The sequence below is a fragment of the Cydia fagiglandana genome, chromosome 18, assembly GCF_963556715.1.
Source record: "Cydia fagiglandana chromosome 18, ilCydFagi1.1, whole genome shotgun sequence".
Taxonomy (NCBI): Eukaryota; Metazoa; Arthropoda; class Insecta; order Lepidoptera; family Tortricidae; genus Cydia; species Cydia fagiglandana.
Genome location: NC_085949.1, coordinates 9,469,976 through 9,486,234, shown reverse-complemented (window position 1 = coordinate 9,486,234; position 16,259 = coordinate 9,469,976). Strand labels below are relative to the sequence as shown.

The 16,259-nt window shown below is 39.1% G+C and overlaps 2 protein-coding genes across 3 annotated transcripts in view; one reads left to right on the top strand and one right to left on the bottom strand.

Moving 5' to 3' along the window:
- Positions 1-549: 549 nt before the first annotated feature.
- LOC134673209 (CAAX prenyl protease 2) lies at positions 550-6,950 on the bottom strand. Its single transcript, XM_063531157.1, has 6 exons — positions 6,702-6,950; positions 6,383-6,627; positions 5,831-5,998; positions 4,479-4,547; positions 4,255-4,317; positions 550-3,329 (listed from the first exon to the last, which is right to left on the bottom strand). Exons 1-6 carry the CDS (start codon positions 6,815-6,817, stop codon positions 3,127-3,129), a joined length of 864 nt encoding a protein of 287 aa, XP_063387227.1. The 5' UTR covers positions 6,818-6,950; the 3' UTR covers positions 550-3,126.
- A 359-nt stretch (positions 6,951-7,309) lies between these two features.
- The window catches only part of LOC134673527 (F-box only protein 11), a 338,938-nt gene continuing 329,988 nt past the window's right edge, over positions 7,310-16,259 (top strand). For both annotated transcript variants that reach the window (XM_063531526.1, XM_063531525.1), the window contains exons 1-7: positions 7,310-7,695; positions 10,622-10,862; positions 11,251-11,418; positions 12,160-12,364; positions 13,784-14,048; positions 14,796-15,020; positions 15,914-16,158. In XM_063531526.1, coding sequence (XP_063387596.1) covers positions 7,599-7,695; positions 10,622-10,862; positions 11,251-11,418; positions 12,160-12,364; positions 13,784-14,048; positions 14,796-15,020; positions 15,914-16,158 — 1,446 coding nt within the window. In that variant the 5' untranslated portion in view covers positions 7,310-7,598. The remainder of the gene's footprint in view (positions 7,696-10,621; positions 10,863-11,250; positions 11,419-12,159; positions 12,365-13,783; positions 14,049-14,795; positions 15,021-15,913; positions 16,159-16,259) is intronic.

Below are 16,259 nucleotides of genomic sequence, written 5' to 3'. Positions count from 1 at the left end.
CCATAAAGCAAAAAAAAAAAAAAGGCAAAAAAAAAACGGTCACCCATCCAAGTACTGACCCCTCCCGACGTTGCTTAACTTTGGTCAAAAATCACGTTTGTTGTATGGGAGCCCCATTTAAATCTTTATTTTATTCTGTTTTTAGTATTTGTTGTTATAGCGGCAACAGAAATACATCATCTGTGAAAATTTCAACTGTCTAGCTATCACGGTTCGTGAGATACAGCCTGGTGACAGACGGACGGACGGACGGACGGACAGCGAAGTCTTAGTAATAGGGTCCCGTTTTACCCTTTGGGTACGGAACCCTAAAAAGAGCTAAAAGGCTCGAATCTTTTGGATCACTATTTAAAACCTTTTCTTTAAACTAATAAGCACTCAATTTTGTAAAGCCCTTTTCATATAGGTAATTTCAGTTTAGCAAACAGTTATGGTGGTAGAAGAGGTATAAAGTCTAAGAAAATGCGCGTAACTCGAATTTAACAGCTGATGTACAGTCGCCATCAGATATATCGGAGCGGCCAAGGTGCTCACAAATATCTGAGCACGCCTCTATTGTCAAGGCGTTAGAGTGCTTTGTTCAGATATTGTGAACACCTTGGCCGCTCCGATATATCTGATGGCGACTGTAGATGCCCCTGTTCGACCCTGTCCTGTCTTGTGTGTGTAATGCGGTAACAAAATATGGGGTCGTAAAACGCTATTTAGTTCGGCTGTCAAACACGGTGACACGGTTTTCTTGGATTTTATACATCTTCTAAAATAAATAAGCCTTTGGCTGTGATCAATAGATCGTAGGTCACTATTGCATTGAATCATCGAGGAGGATAAAATACTGGTTAGAGGTGCTAGCGTACTCTACTGTGTAAATGAATACCCGCAACATCGTTGATATAAGTCTAAATAACTTAGTACGATTCACAAATATGCTATTTTCATCATTATCATCATCATAATTCTTATATAGGCTTTTGTGGAATAACCGCCATTCCGTTCTTCTCTCTGCCACTGTTTTGAGGTCCTAATACATCACTACGTTCATTTTCTCTTTAGCTTGGTCCGAATGATGCGATTTCATGTGTCTAATATTTATAATACAGTGGAATCCGTTTATTATGACTCCGCTTATACTGACCAACCGCTTACTATGACGCAATTACTGTGCGAAGTTTGGTTTTCATATAAAAGTCTTTGTGACATAGTCGGATAAGATGACTTCGCTTATACTATGACGTACAAATCCTAATTTTATGAAATTATGTCCGGTTATACTGACACATTCGCTGGTTTTCGCGGCCGTCCCCACGTTTTTCCCTGCGAGGACGTTAGGTGCGTGCGTGGCGTATAAGTTGTTTTAGTTTTGATTCTCAGTGAAAGTTAATAATTTGTACAAGGTTAATAAAACTCATCTCTCATAAAGCCATTTGAGATTAATTTGGAAAAAATTGCAAAAATAAGAAGTTAATCAACTATGCTTTATATGACATCCGCTTAGTATGACGTGTTTGTCACTTCCCTTCGATGTCATTATAAGCGGATTCTATTGTACTGTACTATTGAAGAAACAGTCATAGTGATAAGTCGCCCATCTCCCATTGTATCATTTTTATCAGTGTCGTAGAGAAAAACTGTTTTTGAAGCCAGGAAATGTTTGTGATGGCAATGAATGACGAGCAAGATTGCGGTAGGCACTTCTTTTGTAGGTATTTTAGAGGCGACTACCATCTTAAAACTAAGTATAACATGAAATTTAGAGCAATCTTTATAATCATCTAATGAGCAATATTGTGAATTTATACATCTAGATAGTTTTAGTGCAATAGGTTAGTCACATTGTGATAGTAATAATTGTCTATAACTAAATACCATACAAACTGACACTGTGTTACAAAATACTGTCAAAAATAAAACAAATAAACAATACAAAATAAAATATGACAAAGAAAACACATTTGGGAAGTTTCTTTCCCAATTATAAAATTAATAACAATACTTACGTAGAACGAGACCGTCAAGTCAAAAGCAAGTATAAGCACTTACAGTACCCAGCCACTTGTAAACCTATATCATATTGATTAGGTATATAATTGTTTTGTAAATATTTGTGACGTTCCACGGCAAAAGGTACCTTATGGCGGCTGGCGCTTACTTCGTATAGCGCTGCAATAATATGGGAGCGGCGTTAATAATAGCGTAAGCGCCAGCCGCCATAAGGTACCTTTACCCGTGGGACGTCACATTTTCCTTATAAGTTCTTTATATGGGGCACTATCTATGAAAAGGGACCTTATTGTAGATGGCGCTTACGCCGCACAGCGCCGCGCGGCATTGTATTTATATCGGAGCATCGTTAATAATGGCGTAAGCGCCATCGACAATAAGGTCCCTTTTCATGGATAACGTCACATATGTGGTCATATTATCAAAAGCACGCGCACATATACAGGGCGTTTATTGGACAACTAGCCATATAGTGCAAGGTGATTATATAGGTAGGTCATAGTGAACAACTTTTTCTATGGGACCAACCCCGAAATCCCAAAAAAAATTGGCCTTCCCATAGAAAACGTCGCGTCGACATCCACTCGACCAAAGTGTATGAAACGGCCAAAATATTTTTGTGATTTCGGAGTTGGTCCCATAGAAAAAGTTGTTCAGTATGGCCTACCTAATCACCTCGCACAATATGGCTAGTTGTTTCAAAAAACGCTCTATATGTAACACTGATATATTTCAACTTCATTGCACTTGTTTCGAAAATTACCGACCGGAAGGCCACCTCTCCGTAAACTCGAATTTAAGCTGTTGTGAGACATACTAACATTGAATAATTTTACGGTTTAGACTCACTTGTTTTTAATCACTCGCGCGACATGTTTCGGAGAGCCTAGGTCTCCTTTCTCAAGCACTAACAGTGCGAGCAACGTTCACGACGGCCGTGTATCGCGTACTGCGGCTCGCGCAACAAAACATACACACACACACACATAACATATCGCATGTCGCGCGAGTGACTAAAAACAAGTGAGTCTAAACCGTAAAATTATTCAATCTCCGTAAACTCGTCCACTTATCCTACTAATACAGAAATTGAGAATGAACGATGAAAACTTACGAATTACAACTTCACGTTTCAGAGTACAATCTATTATCGTAGATATCGGGGCTGGTCATAGGCGTGAGGAGGTAGCACCACAAGACGAAGCCCAAAAGGAAGTTGAAGACGATCGTGATTCGCTGTAGAGGGGGGAACTGGCCGATCTCGCCGAAGTTGGGGAACCCCATGTGGTTGCAGAACATATGTGCGACTAGTGGGGCCATGAAGTGTCCTGAAAACAAAAAAATATTAACGTTTTAAGACCCAAGGTGCTACCTATAGGACTTATTCAGTTCAATGAAAATTAAATCATATTCGATTGCAACAGAGTTGCTTTTGCTTGGTATCGTTCAGTTTTTAAACAACTGAAAATCCACTCTATTTCCTACGCTAAAGGTTCAAATTTTGAATTTACATTTGTACGGCTGGGCCTTAGAAGGATAATTAAAATCTAGCTGGATAGGTACTTATACTCCTGTTTAGGTTTATTTCAAATGAAGGTTGTGGAACTTGTGAACAGTTAAACATCAAGTAGATTTGAAAAATCTATTAAAGTTGTAGTTCGTTTTTTTTGCATTAGAAAGAACTTGCAAGAAGGTAAGCGATCTTGACATGTCTTTTAATTGAAAAGCGCTTTTTTAAATCAAAAACTATTACTTATGAAAGCAGAAGAATATAAATGATCGTATTAGATTCATAATTGTTACAATATTTGCCGTAACTTATTTTTAAAATGTGTTTTTCAATTAAAATACACATCAAGATTGTTTACCTTATGTCTAATGCTAAAAAAAACGATCTATAGTGGAAAGTATTGACAGAATATGTTGCGGATTACATAATTTGTTGGTAGGTGACGAAGCCTGTAGCCGATTTCTGGGTTGTAACCGCGAAAATAGAAGTTCGCAAATTGCGGGCATCTTTCTCTATCACTCTTATTACGCCTTCTTTGGAGTAAAAGAGAAAAATCCCCGCCATTTGCGAATTTCGGTTTTCGCGGTAGCCCCTCTGTTTGTGTCCACTTCACGAAGCCCATGTCGCTGATCACAAAAAATTTATTAATGGTGTCCAATATTTTTTTATTGCAATATTCTATTTGGATACCTCACGACATATTGAAAGATTTAGTTATAGGTATTGTAAAACAACAAACTTACTAGTTCTGACAAAAAGGTATGCAGAATATGCTCCAAACAAACTTGTATACATGAACTGGAAAGCTGGAAAAAGAAAATTTAAATTATGTTTCATATTTCATATTAAAGACTCCATGACGTGACGTGAATGAGTGAGTATTAACAGGTGTGAGGTGAGTGTTTTGATTTTTTTTTTAATTTAATAAAAGTTGTTAAGATATTTTTTCATCATAAATAATACTTACTTGAGATCATTAATGCTGTTTTAAACTCAAACCCGGCCTTAAGCTGCTCAAACATGTGGTGGAAGTGAGCTGAAAATTATTATTCAAACGTAAACAATTTGCTTGATTGCATCCTTAGCAAAACAATACACCAGTTGGTTGTACCATCGCCCACACTGTTAAATGGTGGACCTTATGCCTTTTGTAACATAAGGACCACCAAAGTACAGTTAAGAGGGCATACCTGGGACGCCCGGTAGGGCGGAGGCCGATCGGACGTCCCAGGTACCGCTGGGGCGTTGCGGTTGAAGCGGACTTGCGCGATCTCCATGCCGATAACTGACGGGAGATGGCGCAGGATCGAGACAACTGGCGTGTACTCATGTCGGAGGCCAAGACTCATTTTGGGTCGTTGCGCCATTAAGTAAGTAAGTAAGTAAAGTACAGTTAGGAGTGTTGCTGTTTTTATGCAGAATCTACTATTCCGAATATTTATTATACAGCCAGGAAACAGCATGATTATTAAGGAATTTTTATGGAACAAAACAAACAAAGTTTGTAAGTAACTTTAGTTAGTTTCTGTACAAGTTTAATGTGGTTATGATTTAAAGTTCATACTTCAATTAGCTACAAATCAATGAGGATAAAAATTAAACATTTGTCATATTCAGCAATTGGGTTCATGTATTTTCTGTGGACACACCCAAAGTCAAAGGCTATGAAGCCAAATTTTTGATTTAAGATTCACTCAATCTACATGAAGGGTAACACCTGGGATAAAAATCATTACTTATATGCACACAAGCAGGTACCTATTATCCATATAAGAGTCATCTTTTGTTTTTATTTTGTATGTGTGGTCCTGGCTCCTTAAATGTCATAACTTTTTACTTGTATTGATTTTAAACTACTGTGTGCCTATTAAAAGGGAAGTATAGCACATGATTGTTCATACAAAAAGAGAAAACAGTTTTCCATTTCTAAATATTTTCCATTCTCCATGATTTTTTGTATGTTGTTGACACAATGAAAAACTAGGTTTATAGGATTTCCTCTTTTCAAAACTTGCAATACTAAATCTTTTTTAGTTTTTCAAAAAAGTAAAACCTATAAACCTAGAATATATTATGCTGAAGTGATCTATATCAAAAGTGATATGTTTAGATTTAGTTAGTGGAAATGTTTTTCTCCCAAAATGGATTTTGTATGAAAAAAGTTACTTTTGTCAGTAGCTATACTTCCCTCTTAAGTAAAATAAATGTGTTTAACCAGCAATGCTAAGGGAAATTAGCATAAAGAACTTGTGTGTGTAATTAGCTTTAGGCAATTCTCAACCCCATTACCAATAATAATTTAGATATAAAACAACTCACCAACACCAAATAGCAATGGGCCTGTGAAAACTGCTGTCAATGGGTCCAAGCATTGTAGTAATAGTGGCATCATGCAGGCCCGGAAGACCCATTCTTCGCTGAGCGGTGCCATGAAGTGGTTCCTCACCCAAACCCAATCCTGCCAGCTGGATACCCAGTACACAGGCTCTACAAGTACAATTTACAAATTTTGATGGTTTAGATTGTATTTTTAACATAATTAGGTACCAAAAAATGTTACAATAATTTACTAATTCCATATAAAATTTATAATAACAAATTATTTTTTGATACTACTAACTAAATTGGCCTCATAATAGCCTATTAGTAACATTACCATCAAGGAATCTGACCTAACCTGACCTGATGTGGATGAACTATCTGTATGATGACGAAGCCTGCACAGTGGATCTGAAGGTACTTACATACTGAATGTTATTATTATGTTGTTTTTTTGTGGGTCAATAATTTATTTTTTTCAAGGTATCTTAGGAAATATTTGCTTTGTTTCAGAACTGCATAGAACAGAGTAATAAATATGTCAATATTTACCTGCATATAGTTTCCAGATGCCTGATAAAAACTGCATAGTCAGAGGTCCCAAAAATAAAATAGCCGTTAGAAGTAATGGCAAGATAGAGGCACTAAAAAGCCCTGAAGTACGAAGCCCTAAGTGGTCGTATACGTCCCCGAGCCTTGTAGTATCTTCAGTGAAAAAATATTGAGTGAAGAAAGGGGCCAGAAGCATCATGCATGATACACTGAAAAACCTTCGTTTTATCGTCGAAGGATGGTCTCTGGAAGGAGAATAAACCCATATAAAGAACCTTTTAAGAATGCATATGCCAATTATACCCAGGTCGTCACTTACCTGCTCAATTTGGTTTTCCAAACGTATAAACTAGCGACATATGAGAACGTTAGAAAAATGCAAGCCAGCACTGAAAACGTACATGAATTTTGTTCCAAAAATTCAATTGAAGACATGGTAAAAGTCTTTATATAATTTTATTTTTAGTGTATTATAAAACTGATAAAAATAGCAAGAAAAGAAAAGGAAAACCTGTAAAAGGTGTTCTACTGTCTGTGTTGATTTTTCAACTTAAGTTTTTTTTTTAATTATTTGACAGTTGGACATTGGAAGCACCCCGCAGACCCTGCAATGAACTTAAAAGTAGATGTAGGCATGATGTAGGTATCTCGCTCTCTGTCACTTTAATAGAGAGCGACAGGGTATAATGATCTTGCATTCTCGAAGTTTGGGTAGCCCCCTAGAATAAATGTGAACTGTTTGTTAATACATTATTTTATGGAAATCAAAGTAATTCAGTACGTTATATGATTTACAGCAGTATTACCTAAAAATAAAAATCGTTTATTTATTTTGAGCGCATAGTAAAAAAAATCTTTACTATTGTCATTAGAATGAAGATGGCGCTAGTGTGATGGCCGCCATCTTTAAATCCGCCATATTTTGCTCGAGCAGAGTCGAGTCGCCCGTAGCTCGGCTAGGGTAGAGCGGATTTTTAGTATAATTCATTTAAATAATGATTTTTATGAGTTAACAGTTATCATTTTAGTATCAGTGATTAGTGTTTTGTTTGTAAATCTTAAATACATTAGTTTAGCAGTCACTGATGTGGTGTAATCTCTATTTCCCGTTTCGTTTTACCAATCTAATCTAAACAGAAAATGGCCGACGGTGTTGGTGCGGGTGTCTCCTTTGTTTAGTGCTGAATTCTAGTGAAAATAAGTATTAAAAGGAATAATGCCTAGTGCCTCGTTTTCCTCTTCGCGTTCTTACGTTCGCAGATCGCGAAGAAAAGGCGGACATCGCATACCATTGCCTTCTAGGACGCAATCGAGTAAGTAATCCGGGTCGGCCGATGTCGCCCCAATCCGTATGAACGGGTCATTATCGACATTTTCACAAATGAGCGATGTTTAATTTCATTGTTAAAACTATTGGTACTCAAGTGTTAATATTTTGCCACGACGATACCAAACAGTTTCTGCTAGCGCAAGTCAATTTTCCATATTTTGCAATTGTGCGAAAATCTCTCACGGTGTCTCGCTGAAAATATTTAAATCGTTGGTCATTGTTCCCGTCTGTTGATTGGCATGCTAATTCTTAGTTTCAATGTACGAATGTCTGTCGATGATATTGAATAGCGCATTTCAGTGACATTTTGCGCAATATGAGTATTGATTTAGTAGTCGAAAACTTATTTTGCACATATGATGAAACAGCTGTTTTCTAAAACGAGCCTAAGTTGGCAAAATACGGAACTACATTTTTCTGTTGGCATACTAAACGAAAACATACAAGGCTGTTTTCGTTGATTTGAAATCATGTATTCTGAAGTCATCTAGATTGAGGCACTTACGTACCATACTTATTTTATTTACATAATTACATATTGTATTTTCTTTGACCCAAGTGATAAGATACCGCAAATAACGATAAGTATATAGTTTTATATGTCAATGAAACCATTAATAATGTGTATAAAAGAAAAGGTGTAGAATTGAGTCGCTTAACTTCAAACTGGGGTAAATCCATCTGTCAGTTTATGCGATTTTGGTATTAAGAAAACGTAATAGGGTAGATATTTGCTGAAAGGGTCCAATGGATTTACCCGAGTTTGAAGTTAAGCGACACAATTGTTAGTTGTACATCAAACTTACAATTAGTCAAACTATGAGATGTTCAATTCTAGCATTGCACATGTGCGCACTCTTACCATTTCAGGTTCCTATTTTGTTACCCCCTGTATAGTTGTTTTATTTATAGGGGTGATGGGGCTGTTATAGAGGTAATTATCTCCAGCTTCAATGATACCTACTATAATATTCCAGGATTTTCTTCAGCAACCTCCTTTAATCTGTCCGATCCCAAGGGCACAAATATGTGGTGTAATTATAAGGCGTAGGTATATGGGTTGTGGGATCGGACAGGTTAACCCCCCATCCCATCCCTCTGGCCCATTGTTGGTCAGAAGTACCTTGAAGTTTTTAATTTGGAATTAAATTCTAACCCCATTATTCATAAATGCTTACTAAAGTTGACAAGCCGATTATAATCGTTTGTCCCTTTCCATGATACCAATACATTGGAAAAGGACAAACAATTATTATTGGCTTGTCAACTTTAGTAAATGTTTATGAATAAGGGGGTAAGGCTCTTTGGTGACAACCATAAGACAGTCAGTGGGAATTGATTGATTAATATTGCCCCCCATAGATACTAGCATAAAAATGTGTCAAATGTTAATTAAGGCAGTTTACCTGATGAAATAGAGAAATCCATGTTAACCTAAAATTTTAAGTTAATGTATTAAATACAAAGTTAGAAATTTTCAAGGTACATTAGATTGAGGTAGGTCAGTTTGGTCGGTGTCATTTTATTTCAAATGGTTCACAACTGTCTGTTTTAGAAACATTTTAGATAACACCCTGCCACATCTTACCTTAGCTTATTTATTTTTTATAAATGGTTTGTCTGGAATGCCCTATTTGAATATATTGTTTTGAAATCAAAACTTAACATGTAAATAGTTTCTAATCTACACAAAATAAGATTTAAAAAAACTTGTTTAAACATTTAAGACCCCTAGGGGTAATCTGGAGAGGGGAAGTTTATTTTTATCAAGATAATTTTAAGTTAAATGAAGACAAAAACATAAATCTGGGTGTTTTATTGTTGTAAGTTCCCAGACACTTTTTTGTTCTCTAGTAGAATCAATAGTACTCATGATTCTTAGTGAGATAACCTAAAATTTCTGGGAAAACCTAACAATACATAACAGTAAAAAAATGCCCATCACCCACTGCTATTACTAAAAGTTTTCCAAAGTAGGGTGAATGGAAAAGAATCAGCAAGGTTTGAGTAAGCATTTATAGCTGTTGGTTATAATGACCAGACCACTAATCTGAAAGTTTGCCAGTACAAATTTAGCTTGACAAGTTTTTTTTTAAGTAATGATAAAATAGTTTTGCTAGCAGAGTCTTCTAGCCTAGAATCATTTTTATAACAATCATAATAAAAACATAATACAACAGTAGGAACAAAACACTGAAAACATGATGTCAGCCATTTTGCATTTGGTTTTATTGGTGAACAGGTTTCCAAGAAATAAAGCAAAAGTAAGTTGAATGTGTTCTTTGTTTCGAACAAAAACAACAACATGTTTTTTCATATAAGTTAATTCTTACCTTTTCAATAATATTTAAGTGATACAGGTATTGTACCCGATGGATATTAGTAAAATCTATTTTTTGTTAAGTTCAATCTGTGATGTCAATTTGTAAAAAATATGTGGTAAATATATGAGTTGTATGTATAGTTGCAGGCAATTTAGGAATATGCCAGCAGCTATCAATTGAAAATTTTCATACATTCATAATGCAGCCACAACTTATGTAAATGGCCATTTTCATATCATCACATATTAAATTCTGATTTATGTTCAAATAAAACTTGTTAGTCCATACTGTGTTATGCAGTATTAAGTGATTGTTAAAAAAATATTATATTTCTGTTGTTGTTTGCTCAAGAAATAGGTAGGTATTTGCAATTCTAATAAATTTTAAAATTAGGTATACAACTCGACGAAAAAATAGGACATGTGGTTAATATTAACATTTGTAATGACTAATTGTATCTTTTCTAATTGTAATTGTATCTCATTGTAATTATCTAACATGAGCATCTAGCAGAAAATCTATCTTTTGGCCTGTAAACTGTCTAAAATATAGTTCCTCCTAAACACCAACCTTTTTAATTTCCAGCGGAGCCATGTGAATCAGTCCCGTGCCCGAACAACGTGACCGGCAGTGCCATGGCCGCCACGGCTTGCGCGGGCCCCAGCGGCAGCGGCGGCGGCGGCTCGCCGCCCGTGCCCGCCGCCGCGCCCGCCACCACCGCCGGCCACCACAGTCCGTACGACCTGCGTCGCAAGAGCCCGCCCGCCTACCATGAGCCCGGGCCTTCGGGTACTTGCTCACTGCCGGCCAGGAAGAGGCCTAGGACGTTAGTATACTTTTTTATTATAACTCGTCCTTGCCGTGTCTGGCTAGAGCATTTTTATAGAAAGTTGGGATTTGTATGTAATCCAAATGTATATTTCAAGATAAAATATTTTCATTCTCTTGTAGAATTTAATGTGTGATACATAAAAATGTAATCTCAAACCTTTTAATTGATTTCTAGGAACTGTAAACATTGTGTTGTTTATAGGTATTTACAATGTTTGCAAAATGCAGTCAGGGCTAGTACCTATTATCTTTATTACCCTATTCTAGAGCAAGCTGTAGTCATCTTCATTACTAAGAAATAATGTAATTCATTGCTCGACCGTTAGTAAAGTAAGTGTAACTCACTGGTAACTGTAATATGTACAAATAACATTTTTTTGTAGATCATTGTCACAAGGCGTGGACGTATGCAACGTATCTCAGTACCTCCAGTATGAATTGCCCGATGAGGTGCTTCTGTGTATCCTGTCGCACCTCACTGAACGCGATCTGTGCCGCGTGGCGCAGGTCTGCAAGCGGTTCAACACCATCGCCAATGATACTGAGCTATGGTAAGTCCTATCAACCAATTTTGCAAAGCAGTCTTGCTATATTTACCGGATGTATTAGGAATGGTAATGTTACAATGTTTGTATTTATAACGCTGGCCCATGTGGCAGCAGTGGAAGCGACATTCCGTCCTTCCTTTGACCGCCAAAAACGTCAACTGACGCGCGCAGTCGCAGCCCAATACCAACCCTTGTGCATTCTGACAGGTTCACGATGTCGAGCCGCGCCCGACATGCATGGCGTTCAAAAGGTGGAGGTTCGCTCCGAGCCAGAAAGACTCTCGCGTCTCTGTCGCCTGTCTCTGTCTCCTCGCGAACTGTCGCTTATATGTTGCCTAACGTCAAGTGACGGTCGCGGTCTTCTGTCTTGGTCGCTTCTCTCTGTCGCGGCGCGAACCTCCGCCTAAAGGGTTAATATGTATATCGATAAATTTTCGGTACCAATTCGTACATTGATTCTGACGTATACCTCGGTATTAAATTAAGACATATCGTTGCTTATCATGAACAGTGGTACAACTAAAAATGAAATGCTATTGCATTTAATATTCTATCTTGTACTGGTAAGACTTAAAGTCGAATGGCATTTCATTTTGTTTTGTGTCACTATTCATGATAAGCGTCGATATGTGGTGATGTAGAAATTCGTGTATCTGAAAAGGCGTAATCTACGCCTTGACAAAAAAAAATTGAAACATTCAACACAAACTGGTATAAAAACTAATCAAAAACATTTGATCACAGGAAAAGCCTATACCAATCGGTGTTTGAATACGACATGCCATTGATGCACACTGCGCCGTGCCAGTTCGAGTTCATGACGGCGGACGAGTGCGACGCCGAGAACCCGTGGAAGGAGAGCTTCAGGCAGCTATACTACGGCATCCACGTGCGACCCAACTTCCGTCCCAAGAAGGACTCGCGGATCAAGCATTTTAATACTATTAGAGTAAGTTTTTTTACCTTCAGTGAGACATTAATCTTTTAACCGCCAGCAATTTTTGATCGAGCATGCTCGTGTCGCCATCGACAGTAATTGTACCACGCAGAGTAAGGTTGGCATAGTTACGGGAGTTATAAATGTGCTGTACAAAACCAAATCAGATTATTTATCAGACTGTGGCGAAATGAGCTGGATATGTAATGTCTTATATGTCAGACTCTGGCGGTTAAAGGGTTAATATCAGCTCGGTTTTACTGTGAAAGTCAGGGCTTTGATGGAACTTATATAGGGTTTTAGCTCGATAGAGAGGCTGGGACATTTGCTATTTTATGTAGTTTTCTCGACACTAGTCATTCGGAAACTAGATCGAATCAACTTCTCGGTTGTTTACAATAGACTTGTTGTTTTTAAATGATTTAAAATTTGCAAATATATAGTCCGATACCTGGCGCCTATTTCACACATACGATTGTCGGGTGTCAGTCGTGGACAATTTTCTATCCATTTCTGGGTCGATACGTAACGACGGGACCTCGTGTCAATATTTACTCGTCGGGCTGGCAACGTACCGCGAATCGTCGCAGTCAGATGACAATCGTTCCATGGTGAAACGGGTACCGTCGACCCCTTTCAATCAAGCGTGGCTAACTCCGCGATTTTGTCGATTTGCAAAAGCTAGCTAAAAAAAAGTACATGTGTTCCACACCAATTTTGGTGGCTAGCCATAAGCCGCGCGTGGCGCTGTCGCCACCTAGCGGCCATATCTGTCCCGATCGTAACAGACACGTTTTGTTAGAGTGCGAGTCTTCAGTACCTTAGTACTATTATTTATTCTGTGTGTTAGTGCCGAAGATGCTAATATATAGTACATTATTGTCGAGGCTCGGAAGTAGCTACTTGCAGGCTGAGGATTCGTTTTAAACGGACGACCTTGGGAGTCCGTTTAATTGAATCCGAAGCCAGCAAGTAGCCTTCCAGCCGAGTCATATATAGTGCTTTTCTCAAAAATGGTGCAAGAAACATAAATATCATAGAAACATTTTACAAAAGCAACGTTCTTACGTATATATTTTCACAGAGAAAAGCCCTTGCCGCCTTTTTATTTTTTTAATAAAAAAATAGAAGTGTATTTTTCTGCCGAAAATACGCCAACCTATTTGAGACAACTAAATAGTCGCCGTACTAATCATCTGTTTGGCTGTTTAATGGGCCTGTGCCTTCATTTGATATGGCCATTTGAACTTTTAAAAAGTTTGGAACTCGACAAATAATGGAATTTGTATGCAACATTGCAGTCCCAAAATCGCGACTGCAATGTTTTTAACTTTTTAATTTTTGACTGACCATAAACTCCGCGCTTCGCGACCTATTTTTTAAACGGCAAAGTCGACTTTGCCGTCCATTTTTGAGAAAAAATAATTGTAGGCCGCTCTGGAGTACGTGGAGGAGCGCGGCGGGTCGACGCCGGCCAGCAGCAGCGGCGGCTCGCCGTGCGCGGGCGCGGGCGCGGCGGCGGCGGGGGCGGGGGTGGCGCCGGGCGGCGCGGGCGCGGCGTGCGCATGCGCGGGCGCCGGCGCCGGCCCGTGCGCGTGCCGCCGCGCCGCGCAGCCCAAGCCCGCGCTCGTGTTCGTGCACCAGGGGCTCTACCAGGAGGAGTGCCTCGCCATCGACACTGATGTGCAGCTCATTGGTGAGTGCTGAGCCCGACGTACCCTGGACATTGAGCCAGAAGTGTCCGGCTACTCTTTTTTTACCCCATTTCTATTGGCTGAACCGTAAAAAATTTGGTGATATGATGAGTATTGTTGTCTTTACTATTACAATACGATGTTAGAATATAAAATAATTAATATTTTTTTTGAGTTTTAAGTTTATTACTTTATATAGAAAAATCAATTTTCATAATCAGATTATGATATTATTTTCTAGACAATTGTATCAAAATTAAAGTCGACATTGACGTGATGACGTGTGATGTGAGTAATAATCCAATTATCAATTTGTTCACCGATTTAAACTAATTGAAAAAATAATCCATAGCGCTTATTCTCTAATTTTATGTCAGTTGTCAACCCTTATATTTAGTTTGGTACACCAGATTTTATACAACTTCATATACATTATTCAGTTTGGTTTACCAGATTTTAGACTCGAACAAATCTAAGATTTGCCTACAATTTGAGAACCTTTGCAATCGAAATAAGGTGATAACTTTATACATGTATATTAATAAGCGTATATATTTATTTATTTATAATCATTTCTCCTGCTAATATTAAATTCGCAATTTTTTATCGAATTATGGTTCTTATGTACCCAAAACTACTGCCCAGGCATCGTGCTAACCCCAGCCACACAGTTACAGTACTTACAATAACTCCTCTATCAGGTACTGTAACTGTGTGGCTATGTAACTATAACTACTTATCTATCCCAGGTTGTGCCGCTGGCAACGTGGCCGAGTCAGTAGTACTGGAACGCGAGGCGGAGTCGACACTGACGTTCGCGGAGGGCGCCAGCCGCGCCTACGCCGGCCACATGACGTTGAAGTTCTCACCTGATGCCACCAGCACCATGCAACACCACAAGCACTACTGCCTGGAGGTCTCCGATAACTGCTCTCCCACCGTTGATCATTGCATTATTCGGAGCGCCAGTGTGGGTAAGAATCCGGCCAGATTAGTTTGCATTCTATTTTGTTAGCGACGCGTATGCTAGACACTTAGTTTTAGGTTCGCCGCTAACTTAAAGGCGCGTCTCGATATCGCGCGGATGCCGCGCGAGCCAATGTTCGATAGCTTACCGCGCAATATGGACGGGCCTTAACACTACAAAAGCTACTGTCAGTAGCGTAAATATAGGGTGGTAAAATGCCAAGGGCCTCACTTTGACAAAGGCCGTGAGCACAGGTCCCCATTGCTGCCCCTATTTGATGAATTTGCTACGGGCCTCATTTGATATAGTGACGCCACTGGCCATTGTCTTGAAGAACAGTGTACTGAATAGAACCTTTGAACGCATGCCGCCGCCACAAGATGAAAGCGCGGTCTTTCAGAATTGCACTAGTTATTTTTAAGTCCACATTTTCTGTATGTGTCCGATTTTAGAAATGGGCTAAAGTGCAAACCTATATCCTTCTGAGCCTAAGCTGTAAAACTTATATAAGGTAGTTTACATTATCTCCTTGAAATATGAATGTAAAAAAGGAATTTAATAATGGATATTAGTGGGTACTAACATCTGGAGTTTATGATGCATCTCTAAGGGCTGATTTAGACGGCGCGCGAACTCGCATGCGATTTTAGTTACATTGCGGACTGTAGATTACGTCCAATTCAACCGACCAATCAAAACCTGCAATAGTATGACACTCGCACGCGAGTTCTCTAAGAGTGACATTCCATTTCCAAACGCGTCGCTGTCATTGTCAATTTCCATAGTAAAATGAACAGTATTGCAGCTGCAGTTGGAAATGGAATGTCACTCTAAATCAGCCCTTAGTGGGCACTAACATCCGGGGTTTATGATGCATGTCTAATACTGGTATTTCGTCAGTGGGTGCGGCGGTGTGCGTGAGCGGAGCGGGCGCCAACCCGGTGATCAAGCACTGCGACATCAGCGACTGCGAGAACGTCGGCCTCTACGTCACGGACTACGCGCAGGGCGCCTACCAGGACAACGAGATCTCGCGCAACGCGCTCGCCGGCATCTGGGTCAAGAACTTCGCCAACCCCATCATGCGCCGCAACCACATACACCACGGCCGTGACGTTGGCATATTCACATTTGAGAATGGATTGGTGAGTGGTTCTACTACTGGTGGCAGTGGGGAGACACTCCTCACTTCGGTCGAACTCGACTCCGTTCGGCTCAGCATTGCTCCGATCAATTATAAGGGTTG